The sequence below is a fragment of the Vitis riparia genome, chromosome 13 (assembly GCF_004353265.1).
Source record: "Vitis riparia cultivar Riparia Gloire de Montpellier isolate 1030 chromosome 13, EGFV_Vit.rip_1.0, whole genome shotgun sequence".
In the NCBI taxonomy this organism is placed as follows: Eukaryota; Viridiplantae; Streptophyta; class Magnoliopsida; order Vitales; family Vitaceae; genus Vitis; species Vitis riparia.
Window position 1 is genome coordinate 7,625,653 of NC_048443.1, and position 13,293 is coordinate 7,638,945.

General features: G+C 35.4%; 1 protein-coding gene across 1 annotated transcript in view; it reads right to left on the reverse strand.

Moving 5' to 3' along the window:
* The window catches only part of LOC117929199 (THO complex subunit 1), a 46,798-nt gene that overhangs the window by 8,263 nt on the left and 25,242 nt on the right, over positions 1–13,293 (reverse strand). The window contains exons 10-16 of the mRNA XM_034849473.1: positions 11,664–11,735; positions 11,426–11,551; positions 11,233–11,298; positions 9,195–9,236; positions 2,551–2,667; positions 2,321–2,403; positions 380–441 (exon numbers count right to left, since the gene is read on the reverse strand). Of these exons, the coding sequence (XP_034705364.1) occupies positions 380–441; positions 2,321–2,403; positions 2,551–2,667; positions 9,195–9,236; positions 11,233–11,298; positions 11,426–11,551; positions 11,664–11,735 (568 nt within the window). The remainder of the gene's footprint in view (positions 1–379; positions 442–2,320; positions 2,404–2,550; positions 2,668–9,194; positions 9,237–11,232; positions 11,299–11,425; positions 11,552–11,663; positions 11,736–13,293) is intronic.

The window sequence follows — 13,293 nt, forward strand, 5'->3', positions numbered from 1 at the left end:
TAAGGGGAAAAAAAAAAAAAACAAACACCATCTTAGTTTAGCTTTGGGGTCGGTTCAAGAGATGGAGTGTCTTGGCAGAGAATCAAGTTTTCCACATTATGGGTTATTTGATGAAAGCAATGCCAAGATCAGCAAAGACAAATGCAGGCCCCCCAGGGGATACAGGCTAGTTGGAAATTGAGGGTTTTTTGGAGAGTAGAGATCACAGTCATGCTGTGATGCAGACTTTCTCAATTAAATGTTTTGACGTTCAAAGAAGTATCATACTATTTCTTTCTATGATGGAGAGAGCTGCACAATGTATAAATGAATGACAACCTTAATTTATTGCCTATCATCCAAAACTATTGAGTAAATGAGAGAATAAAACATACTGGGTTTTGATCTGCCCACTTCCACAACTGAGAGAGTTCTTTATTTCCCATTCTCCACCTTGGCCTACTGGAAAAGAAATACATATTCCATCAGCAGCTGTAGATGGATCTAGTAAAACATTTTTAAAAATTTTAATATAAACATAATTGCTCAATGACAAGGATGATATATAGTTGATTAAGCATTTTCCAAATTTAATTGGTTGGCACAGATACAAGAACAAAATTAACACATTAAAAGCAAAAAGAAAATCACTGGATACATATTAACCCTTTGATTACAAAATGAAAATCCATTTTGTACTGAATTTTCACCATATTAAGAATCCACTGACATACTCTCTGTCAAAGAGCTTGAAGTCATTCAGATTTACAAGTATAAAAATAATTGGAACATAATTCTCTCTTGAATCAAAGTCAAAGATCTCATGTGGATTCCGCTTCTTAACTATGTCTTATTTTAAGGTCAATGTTTGTCAGTAATTGAAATTTCTGAAAACAAAATTTCTAAGCATACTTCAAAAAATCAGAACAATTATAATTTCAAATGAATATAATTGGTTAGAATATAAGTAGTGTAAAGTTATCTGAATGTGATGGATTGATACATTTCATGGTTGAATCTCAGTTATTGAAAAATTATTTTACAATTTTTTTTTTCTTAAAGAATAAGTTCTAAACAAAATAAATAGGGAAGTTTTTTTCTGGTTTAAGAAATATGCATGCAAGAGATCTTTCTGGGTAATTGAGAGGGAAAAAAGAAAAAGATTTTATAGATGACAAAAGGAACCTTAAAACCTAAACTCCACATAGGTGTAAACTCCCAAAATTGTATAATACGTGTGTTTGACAAGGGAAAAGGTAATTCTAATGAAGGACTGAGAAAGAGGTCTAAAGATTGAAAGGAGATTCTGTGCAGTGGAGAGGAAATTGCTTGAGCTCAGTAGACTTTTATTTGGAAAGGGACAAGGGGTTCAACTGGAAGGGCTACAGAACAGTTGAACAGGGCATGTTCTTTGGCAAGGGATATGGGGTTTTACAGGAAGTTTAGAGGAAGATCAAGGGCACATTTATTTGAAATTGGTTTGAACAAGAATGAGAGATTCAATTAGCTTATCAGAATTTATGATGAACAGAAGGCCTGCCCCTTCGAGAATTCTGAAGGGGCCTAATGGCAGCAACTGGATTAATTTGAAATTCCTGATTTTCTCCTTTCTCACACCAAGAAGGGTGAAGTGCAGTTTGGTCCAAGGGCATTCCTGAGGTTGAAAAGTTTCATGGTGAGGCAGTGTTCTCCATCCCACACTTTTATGAATGTTTCACATGAGAGTCCATGTAATGGTAGTTGAGCAGCAGTCAGCATATGGATGAGAGCATTGATTTGTGAAAAAGCATTTAGCAGCAAGAAAGAGGGTTTTAGCTGGGATGGATTAGAGACCTCAGGCATTAAATGAACGGTTATATCAGCCATTTCTTGGCAAAAAAGGGGTCTTCTTTATTGAATTCTTGGAGGGTGCGGTATATTTAAGTGGGATCGGCAATCTTGTTTTGGAAAATATAGTTCAAGTAAATCTTTGATAGTGGTGTTCAAGTGGGGCTGTGGGGGTTTTCCAGCTTGGGCAGGTTGAGGTGAGAGGTATTCCCTTTCATTTGTTGTCAGAGGAAGATTGGCTAGAGAAGAATGCGAAGATTTTCAACAACAGACAGAGGCCTACAGTTCCATTGTGGGATCTGGCGGATATCAATTACTAGCAAGTTATCATTCCAAAACCCTTATCCATAATGTACATGAACTGTCTGGGATAGAAACACAAGTCCAACAAATTGGAAAGACTTCTTTCTGCTCTCCCATCTTTTGTTATTCTACTTAAATCACATCAATATCTACATTCTCCATAAGATTATAGATAACATACTGAAAACAAATTAACCACTATACTGCCTACCGTTTTTTGGCACCATCTTGAACAGCTTTCTTCTCTATTGGCTGTCTTTCAAATGGTGGGCAACCATCACGTTTCCACCATACCTAAAAGCACGAAAGTGTTAGAATAAAGGAAATTAGATGACAAATATCACAATTAAGAAAAGGTGGAGGGAGGGAGGTGATATATATATATATATATATATATATATATATATAGAGAGAGAGAGAGAGAGAGAGAGAGAGAGAGACCCAATTCTTTTCACGTTCTAGTATATGCTCAATGTTATTAAGAAACTCTTTCCCTTTCGGTGGGGTCATCTCAAGCAGTTTCTTCACACGCTCTTCACAAGATTTTATCTCTTCTTTCTGAAATCAGCAAGGAAATTTGGTTGAAGAAAATTGCACATGAAAAAAAAAAAAACAGATGTATATATGTCTAGCCATGTCTGCAAGCATACATATCATTCTACTTAAGCAGACATGTAAATAAGTACCAATAGTGATACATTATTGTAGAAAATAGGGGCAGTAAAGATGCTTTTGTAACTTTCTTCCTTAAACCAAAAATTAATAATGTTCTTTCAAGCTGTGAGTAGAAATGAAATCAAAAGGAACACAAAGCATAGATGCTCTAAGTGCATTCCAGCAACATTAAAGGCCTGCTGGAGAAGTATACAAAATAATGAGAGAACAATGACACATGTAACATAGCATGCAATTATAATCTTATCACATAAGAAAGACACACAAGAATGAACTCATAATTTCAACTCAACCCAAATGAAATTGTTGCAGATCAACTGGATGACTGATGACTAGGGACTGACTACTTTTCCAGTAACTTCCATAGGAAGAAACCATATAATAAGTGTGTTGTTTGCCAGAAGTGTGGAATACGATGTGATTAAAGGTCAGCAGGTGAATATTGGGTGACAGCGATGTGCTCAGTTGCCTGCCTGCAGGTTTATGCACATCCTTCTTATCATTGTGGACTATCACCTTAGTAGGTAACTGTTCCAAGTTTCTTCTCATGGTGTCCTATCATATCCAATTTACCAAATGGGTCAGCAGGATGGGAGAAGAGAGTTGCTTGACCAGTTGCTTGCAATGGTTTGATCATTCCAAATAGGAAAGCCTATGTTCCCTGTATCTCAGAAATTACACAATAAACTACCTATCTCCGCTAGCTAGTTGGAGTGGGGAAAGGTGTCTTCTCAGTATTGACCGTGACATACAGATTGGTCCTCATCATGGTGTTTATTTGTCTGGATGACAGGTTTTGATCATCCTATTGAGATGCACTCTTCCCAATTGTCATGTTGTATAAGGCAAATTCGGAATGGATCAACCATGTCTAGTTAATTTGACTACTAACACTTGAAGTAATTTCCTCAACTGGGCACTAGGGTTCTTCCAGCCGCCTAAGGAAGTTTCCTTGTATTACCATGTCACAGCTTGGTTTGGAAAAGGCAGAAATTGTGGAGGATGCTTCCATATGAAAGTGTATCAGATTTCTGACTTTTCAGCAGATATCACTGAAGAACTAATTATGGGGTACTTCTTTACCTTCAATTATAGAAGATTATCTACCTGTCCTCTTCCCAATTTTTAATCAAGAGTGGCCCCTTTTTTCTTCTTTTTCACCTTACTTTAAGGCCTTGTGTAATACATTTGAGTGCGGGGAGAAAGTTAATCAAGAGTGCACCCTTTTCTCTTCTTGATGGTCCAATTTAGAGAGAGGGTGGTCGCAAGAGGGAGAGAGAGAGAGAGAGAGTGCATGAGGAGTCATATTTCTAAACTCCACTAATGTTCCAAATGAAGCTTAGTGCCTATTTGACAACATTTTCGAAAACAGTTCTTAAAAGCAGATGTCATTTATTTTTAGCAATAAAAACTCTGTTTGGAAACTCAACTATGAAAAATAATTTTCTCAACTTATTTTCTATGAAGATACCATGCATTTATGTGCAGTGCAAAAATTTAAAATATTCTTATCCTTCTTGCACAATACAATTTTTTGTTTCAATTAGAAACACAATATATTCATTTCATTGAATGGTAAATACAAAGAAGGATGAGCAATCCTACCAAAATGTACAATTGTTGATAAAAAAAGTAGAAATGTATATTGCTCCTCAAAACTTAAAACTATGTACCCAAATTATAAGCAGAAAAAGCAATGTATACACGCCACAAAAGCTCCACATATTCACGGAAGGAAAAAAGTCTCCAACAAAAGAAACCAAGTGTTTTGCTCCTTACTTTGTTAACTGGTTTATAGTTTGATTAGTTGATCAAGGAATCTGAGAGAAAGAGCATGCCATCTTATAAGCAACATTTAGAATTTTGCAGAGCCAACTATTGAGTTATTTTCTCTCCTATATCCCTAAAAATATCTTTTTTCCACACTTTCAATGTAGCTTTGACAAACCATAGTTTTTGCAAAAACTTTTTTGATCAGATAGTTTTTGCATAAACTTATAACCTTGATCCAACAACTAGGCCTCCTTCCACCAAACATTGAACAAAACCCCAAAACCTAGGATGTGGGTCCACATGTTTTCAAAATGAAAGGTACTTGAGAAGAGAATGGGTTGGCACTAACCATAAGAAGACTAGTACTAAATTACTAATTTGTTTAGATGGTTTTTAAAAAATTTCAAGAAAAATAATGGAAGAGAAAGCAAATTAAAATGGGAAGGAAATGGAATAAAAGAAAACCAAAACAAGACTATCAAACAACAAAATCAAAATGAAACTGATTCCTTTGATTTATTCACTGGTTGTAAGGAAACAGAATGAAATGTATATGTTTTTCATAATGCCTTATACAAAGGAATACCAAAAATTTTAATATGATTTAGATGAAGCATATTAAAATAATCCTTATTTGAATGTTACATCTTGAAAATGTTAGACCTTCATCTTGAAAATAGTGAGAGAAATTAGAGTTAGGCATACGAATTTAGATTAAGCATGTTTATATTTTATTGATTAGGAATAATTATTGAGAAGATAATATTCTTAATATTCTTTACAACCTCTGAATTTGATAAATGATAATTAATATTTAAATAAATAAAATAAAATGAGCATAAAGAAATTATTTATTAATTTACTTCCATGTGCTAAGGTTCATTAGTTGGATATTATTTAATATGTCAAAAAGCTCATATTTATAATTAAAATTTTTATATTAAGTGTTCTTAATTTACAAAAGTTCATTGAACCAAAAAAATTAAAGCATGTACTTAGCTCATGAATTACACTATTTAATAAATAAAAACTTCTAATTAAAAATATTAATGATCAAATAAGTTATTATGTCAATTAAAATATTAAAATAACTCTTTAATTCTAAAATATTATTATTTTTAATACTTCAGCCTGCCATATTTTTAATATCTAATTATATCAATCATTGTTTAAATTCAACATAATTAAATATACCATTATATTAATTTAAAATAATTATGAAAACATGACAAGGACATTTTTTGTCCAATCCTTGGGGCCCTCAAGGAAACCCATTCTCCATTTTGGGGGAATGGGTTTTGCAAAATGAGGTGGAACTCAAACCTTTACTAATTCCAGAAGTGAAGTAAACATAGGAAACTAAGGTAAGGGAACAACTCCCTTTTATTTCATTCCAGAGGAATGAAGTGAATGCATTGTTAATGAATTGTTTGTTTACAATCAAAATAAGGGGGAATAAAGAAAGGGATAACAGTTCAAAATATGACTTGGAAAAAGCCTTTTGAAGAGTGGTGGAATCTTGATTCCCAAACAATAGATGGCAAAAGTCTTACAAGGTCATGCTGATTATTAGACCAAGTGAAGATGCATTCCTCGAAATCAAACTAGCTCACAACTTTCGACAAGTTTATAAAATTCTCTCATGCTTGTAGTAACTTTAGAGCCACCAAACATTTTCAATGATCTCTTGAAAACATTAAAGTCAAATGCCCAACATCATTCCCCCTTCCCCACTCAAATGAACAAAGAGAGAGAGATGGGTAGAGAGAGAGAGAGAAAGTGAGTACAAACAAACAAACCAAATAAGTCAAGACAAGTAAATCCTCTAACTCCCTAAGAATTCCTGAGAAAATCTAGCAAACACTGAGAAGGATCGTGTCATGAACTCATTGACCTTAATTGAATTGCAATTCCAAAAATCAAAACAACCCCTGAAGTGCTCCAAGAGGGGAATTTAGCCCCCTCTCTACGCCTAACCTTCTAAACACTTCTAATGTATTATTTTTTTATTCCGCCTTAGTTTCTTGAAACAAAACCATATCCATAGCTTCTTATGAAGGAAAACCCTAATATCCTCTTTTCTCTAGAGCCTACGCCTTTCATGGTTTAGGAACCTTCAGGTTTTAATGTTTGCATGGTTCAACAAAGTTTTTAAGGTTTATTGGTTAAATATGTGTGGGAACTAAACACAGTTTAGATATAATTAGTTGCTCAAATTTCTTGCTAGAATTTATGGGCAGCAATTAATTAAGGGTCTATGGTGCTTGGGTCAATCCAAAGGTAAAAAGAAGCTTAGGAATACTAAAGTAGATTGGAGAAATGAGAAGCAATGACCGTTTTATGAAATTAAATAAAGAATACAGAAATTCAGATAATTAGAGAATAACCAGAAGAGAAGAAGAAATTACCCAACAGTGCCTTCTAGAATCAAACTAGAACAGTTAAAATTCCTTTTATCAAAGTTTAATTTTGTTTGACACCAAGGGTCCACATATTTATTTATTTGTTTGTTTATTTATTTATTTATTGATAGTTATGAATAGTCCATATTTTATTTATTTATTGATAATTATGAATAGTCCATATTTTATTCATTTTGCTTTATTTATTTTTTGAAAAATATTTTTATTTTGATAGGCAAAAACCTGATAAAAGCTTATGGTGCCTAAGCAAATGGCACACCAAAGCACATATGTATACAATAGGCACCAACAAGTAAGAAAAAGGGAGGGGGGAAAAACTCCCTCATCTTACTTGGAACTAAGCCAATCAACAAAGTCTATCATGATCAATGAATGATCATCTGTGTACATTCTAAATCATTCTAAAAAATACTCATCAAGGAAGATTGAATTGCTTGATCTGACTGTTCGAGATCTTCAAATGACCTCCTATTTCTTTCTTTTCATAACATCCAAAACAGGCAAAAGGGAGCTTAATTTTGTTTCTTTCCCATGAATAATCCATGCCAACTCAATAGAGTTCCTCTTATTGTAGAGCGCATCACCCAAACCATACCAGACATAGAAAAACCTAGCTGCCACAGGATACTTGTGTTGGAGCAGAGAAGGAGCATATCATCAATCGATTATTCTTCATCTTTGCATATATAGCATCTATTCATCATTATCCCTCCCTCCCTTTGAGCTGATCAATTGTCAAAATCCCTCCCCAAGAAGCTTCCCATGCAAAGAATCCCACCTCCACATGTACCTAGATATTCCAAACCGTGTTTGCGAGATAGGGTTCTCTTCTTCCTTAGGCTAGGGAGGAGTATTCAAAGAGAACTTGTCACACTTGGATTCCTTCCAACCCCCTCTATCTTCTTCATCTTGCTTGACTGAGCTTGTTTGCAATCTTTGTAAAAAGGTTGTCACTCCTTCAAGTTCTCAATCACGAAACTGTCTTGAGAAGCGAGGACTCCATCGACCTTTCTCCCCAACTTGCTCCCACCCCTCTTCTTCCCATGTATCTTTAGCGGTGGTTATAAAGAATAATGTAGGGAAAAACTCTTCCAAAGACAAGTCTCTATACCATCTATATTTCCGAATTTAACTCCTTGAAAAATATGAAGTGAGATATACTTTTAAAGACCTTCCACCCATTCTGATTGTCTTCCACAACTGTACCTGATAACCCATTTCCAAAGGGACTCTCCCAATTACATATCCCTAATTCCACTTGCCAAAGAGAGTCTTGTTTAGAGTGGATAGATTTCTAATGTCGAGGCCTCCATTCTTTTCATCCAAGCAAGCAATAGACCAATTTACCAAATGGAGTTTGTTCGCAAGTGCATCCTTACCCCAAAAGAATTTATTTTAGATCTACTCCAATCTTAAGCTTACCTTATTCGAAATGACAAACAGAGACATGAAATAAATTGGTAGGCTAGATAGTGTAATTCTAATCAAAGTATTGAGTGGTATTGCCTCTTCCATAGAGTGAGCCGTATCTAAAATCTCTATTCCATCACATCCCAAGCCCTTGTTGTTTTGCAAGGAGCTCCCATAAGCAAGCCTAAGTATGTAGTGGGTAGATTCCCCACCCTACAACATGGCACAAAAGCTATTCCATGTTTGATCATAAGATAAAGAAGTTATTAAAGCTCTCAATGTGCTGCAAAAACTTTTACATACTTTATCCAAAATTCATTCATTGATCATAAGATAAAGATGTTATTAAACATGTTAGCATATCAGCTATGCTTGTTCACAAACAATTCCACCTCATAACTGTGCCATATCTTCTTTTTTTTTTTTTTCTCTCTTTTTTTTTTTTCTGGCCACATCATCAATTTTTAGTTGTCTAGCAATGTTTTCTTACTAAAAATTTCCTTGTTTTTTGTACTTCCACAAATGCTTATACATTATCCTAAATATCAATAGATCCATCAACATTACATATTTTTTCAGTCACAACACCCCAGATTTTCTGAGGCTGACATTTGAAAACTTGCCACTAAGAGTTCAATAAGAAGAGCAGCCACCAATTTCAACAGTTTTCAGAACTAGCAACAAGTGATTCCAAGGGTCTTTGTTTCTTGATGAAACAGGATATGAAATATACAAACACATGACTCCATAATTAAAGAAAGACATAAAGCATATCTTAGGAGTTTATAATAAATTTGCACTAACCATACTATCAGATGGCAAGTCTTTGTCATTCTTTCCAGGGGCCTATACACAAATAAGAGTCAAATCAGTTGACAACTAACTTGCGATGGAAAAGGAAAGCTTTGTTAAGAACAAAAAGATAACAAGAGTCGAATCTGTTAACTACTACATTGAAAAAGTAACATGGAAGTCACATATAAGACCAACAAGATCTGCTCTCCCAAACCAAAAGGGAAACGGAAAAACATCAAAGAATTTGAACCTTTCAAGTTTTCCATAAAAACATTTTACACTTATCAGCACATTTGCCTTACAAAATCTAAAACAACAGAATCCCCTGATCGAAGTTCTCCCATGATAATGTCATGCCACATCAAAAGAACAATGAACAAGTGCTTTATAAGTATATAATAAGTATTGTAGTAGTTCAGAAAGAAAAAAATACACAGCTAATCAATAAAAGGAAGAAAAAAAAATTCCAGCCATAGCCCTAGGGCATGGTGATGCTCTTGGAGAAGGAACTCAAGTTCTAAATTCCGGTCAAAACAGCCAACAAGGTATACCACGAAAAAATTGAAACATGAAGTACTCTAAATGATACTGAAAGAAGAAAATGTCCACTAACATCTCATGGATATATGCCAAGAAAAATTTCCAATAAACTAAGGAGTTAGAAAATAAGCCGCATAAACTTGCCAGTTCAAAATAGATATCCAAAAAGAATTACCAGCCTTCTTACAAATCCTCAAAACATTTTAAATGTTGTTTTCCACTACTCTCACTCTCTAATTCTCACATGATAACAACAGCTTTTAATATAAATTCTGGATAAGACTTAAAAACCAACCAACATACCTAGAGAATAATCCAGGAGGTATAGGAAAGTTAATTTGCTGTAATACTGTTTACAGGACAACAGTCTATGCACATCAAAGACATCTCACATTTGCGCCTTTGCCTTCACTCCAGAACCAAGAAAAAAGGAAAAAGATTAATCTAGGTAAAAAATCTATGGGAACCGCTGAAAAGAAGAGAGAACAGCAGTAGAAAATCTCAGATACACATCCAACTTCTCCATTACTTATCAAGAACTATTTTCCAAATTCACTGATCAGAAAGTCCCAGTTGACATGATTATATGCCTTTCCCATGTCACTCTTTCACATATACCCAGAATCACCCTGCATCTTGGATAAATGCATTCATTGGAAATTACGACCTGATCAATGATTTCACTTCCACTAACAAAGGCAGTTGGAATTAAGAAAGTCAACCCATCACCCCTCTTAAGAGAGAAGCAAATAACTTTCAAGAAAATTTTATAAACAATACTAACCAAATAAATAGGGCATAATCCTTCAATGCCTTCCGAAATTAATTAATCAAAAAGTCCTAATTGGCATGGCCCTAAGCCTTTCGCTATCACTCATTCACAAGATCCTAAGAATCTCTCCGCATTTTGAGTAAATGCACTCCTTGGCAGTTAACATCTGATCAATCATTTCAATTCCACTGACCAAAACAGTCTTGAGTTAAGGACAAAAGTCAATCTATCACCCTCCTATGTAAGAAGAAATAACTTCCCAGGAAATGTTAAGGAGTACTAACCAGATAAATAGGCTATAATCCTTCAATGTGTCCAAACCACCAAAGAGATTGCGGATTACAAATAACAGATCAATGAAAGACTTAAATTTGAGATCTCCAACTAACCACAATTTCGGTACCATGTTAAACTACCAATTGACCTATAAACAATGGACCAGCAACTCCTGCATATGTGACAGGTGGGCATGCTGGCACAAGCAAAAGGATCACACACAATCTCAAGAACTAATGTTGACAGTCTAATTAACATCAGAAATGCTTTTAAGGGTAGTATGATTGAGACGGCATTCTTGCTTTTAAGGGTAGTGTGATTATTCAACCTAAAGTTAGTAGCCTTGTTCAAACATACAAAACTCAAATTTACATCATCATGTAACATAATTAACAATAAAACAATAACCTCTTTGAAACGTGCACGTTATGAAAAAGACCAAGAGATGAACATCAGTACCTTCAGATAATCAAACAATACGAGGCATTGAACAAGAATATGGCGTCGAAAACTTGGGTCTTTCAACTAATGTAAAAGAAAAGAAAAGGAAAAGGAAAAAGAAATTAATAGAACCAAGAGGATCTACCAAAAACCGGAAACAACTTCTCTCCAAGAAAAATTTAATTCATCAACACTTCTCAGAATTTCTTACCTCTAAACCCATTAGTTTGCTGCTTGTAAGATATTTTATGCTGAAAGTTGCTGCCTCTTCCTCCAGATTATTAGCATTACCCTCTTCATCACTCAAAGGCTGAGCTTCAAAGGTATTCAACACAACCTAAACATCATAATTCAAGAAAGCAATTGATGTAACTTGTGATGCAATATAGACACATAATGAAGACAAGCAACAACATAAAAACCTGGTTTCCACAGAGAAAAAGATATACCATTAAATTGGATGTAAACTTCTGCCACTTGGTAGGAGCAAGAGATATAGAAGCAGGATTGCAAAAGTGTTCCTGAAAACCAGTAAGACAGATTTATCAGGAGATTTACTATGATGGGATAATGTATCAATCAGTTCATGCTGTCTAACTCTTGGGCTTTGTTCCTTTTTCCCCTTTTAGATATCACTCATAAAAACTTTTAAGTTTCTAGGTCAAACTCTGGTCATTTCGAACACAAAGATGCAGTCAAAAGTACCTTGTTCCCCTTAGCTTGTTAGGGGACTCAACCACCCTTTTTTCTTGAATGGCAATGAAAGAAAACTTTTTTCCAGAAACTGGTCTTGGCAACCAAAGCAAGCATTTCTTTTTTGCAGTAAGCAAACATTTCATTACCAAACTAGAAAGAAGATGCAATGAAGCTATCCTTCAGCTAAACAGGAAGCAAAGTGCAAACCAAAGGTCAAGAGAAACTTCAGAAGCTTAATACACTCCACAAACATCCGATGGGAAGGACGTTCTGTACGGAAATCTATAATGAGGAGGCCCCATACTATGCCAACCATCCTGTGAAAAAAACATCCCATCTTTCTTGGGAGATCCAAGATTCTGCAAATCTAGGCATTCCTCTCCAAGCACCTCTTCTGCCCAGGGCCACCAAAGAAACTAGAATGCACAAGAACGCTTGCATTACCTTCCACAACATGATTATTAATACCCATAACCTGAGGCCTAAAGAGACCTTCCCACAAGGCTAAATCTCTTCATCTATAGCCAGCATGAACCAGCAAGACTCAAGAAAGCTCTAACCACATTAACACTTTGATCTCTAAACATGTAACCTCCATCTGGCCCAAATTTCCCAAAGAGCATATAGGTTTTAGACTCCCCACTGCAACCCCAATCCGAGTCCTGCCTCAACAAACTTTTCTCCAATCAGGCAAAAAATCTTGCCAATAGAAGAGTCAATAAACTCCAAGAAAACCACCCCTTAAAGAGAAGTACCATAGCGAATGCCATTTTATAATTTCCCCAACCATGAGACAATTTTCCAACTTTACAAAAGAGCTTTCTCTGGCTGATTTTGACAGGAGGCCCTTTCATGTGGTGCAAAAGATTGAATAGGCAATCAATGTCAAGAATTGACCATTTCCTTATTACGGGCAATTGGGAGGAACACTTCAGAAATACAATGCTAATCTTGTTGCCAAGGCCAATGTTTGATCATTCCCCTATTTTACTGGAGGAAGGTGGGGTAAGAAGGGGTATGACCCCTTTCAGATTTGAAAGCATGTGGCTCAAGGCAGAGGGATTCAAAGATATGGTGAAGGGGCGGTGGGAAGGTTATCCTATAGCTTCTTCTTACCTTCCAAGCCGAAAGCATTAAAAGGGTGGGGAGTTTTTCAAGCCAAAACAAGATTTGAAGAGGGCAATGGGAGAAGAATAAAATTTTGGCATGATGTGTGGTTGTGGTGATGTTCCCCTAAAGGACTCTTTTTCATCTCTATTCTCCTCATAGCTTCCTAGAAGGCATGGGCGAATGTTTCGAGAGGTAGAGGGTAGGATGGTCATGTGGAACCCATGCTTCTTAAGATATTTCCAAGATTGGGAGATGGATAATGTTGAGCAGTTT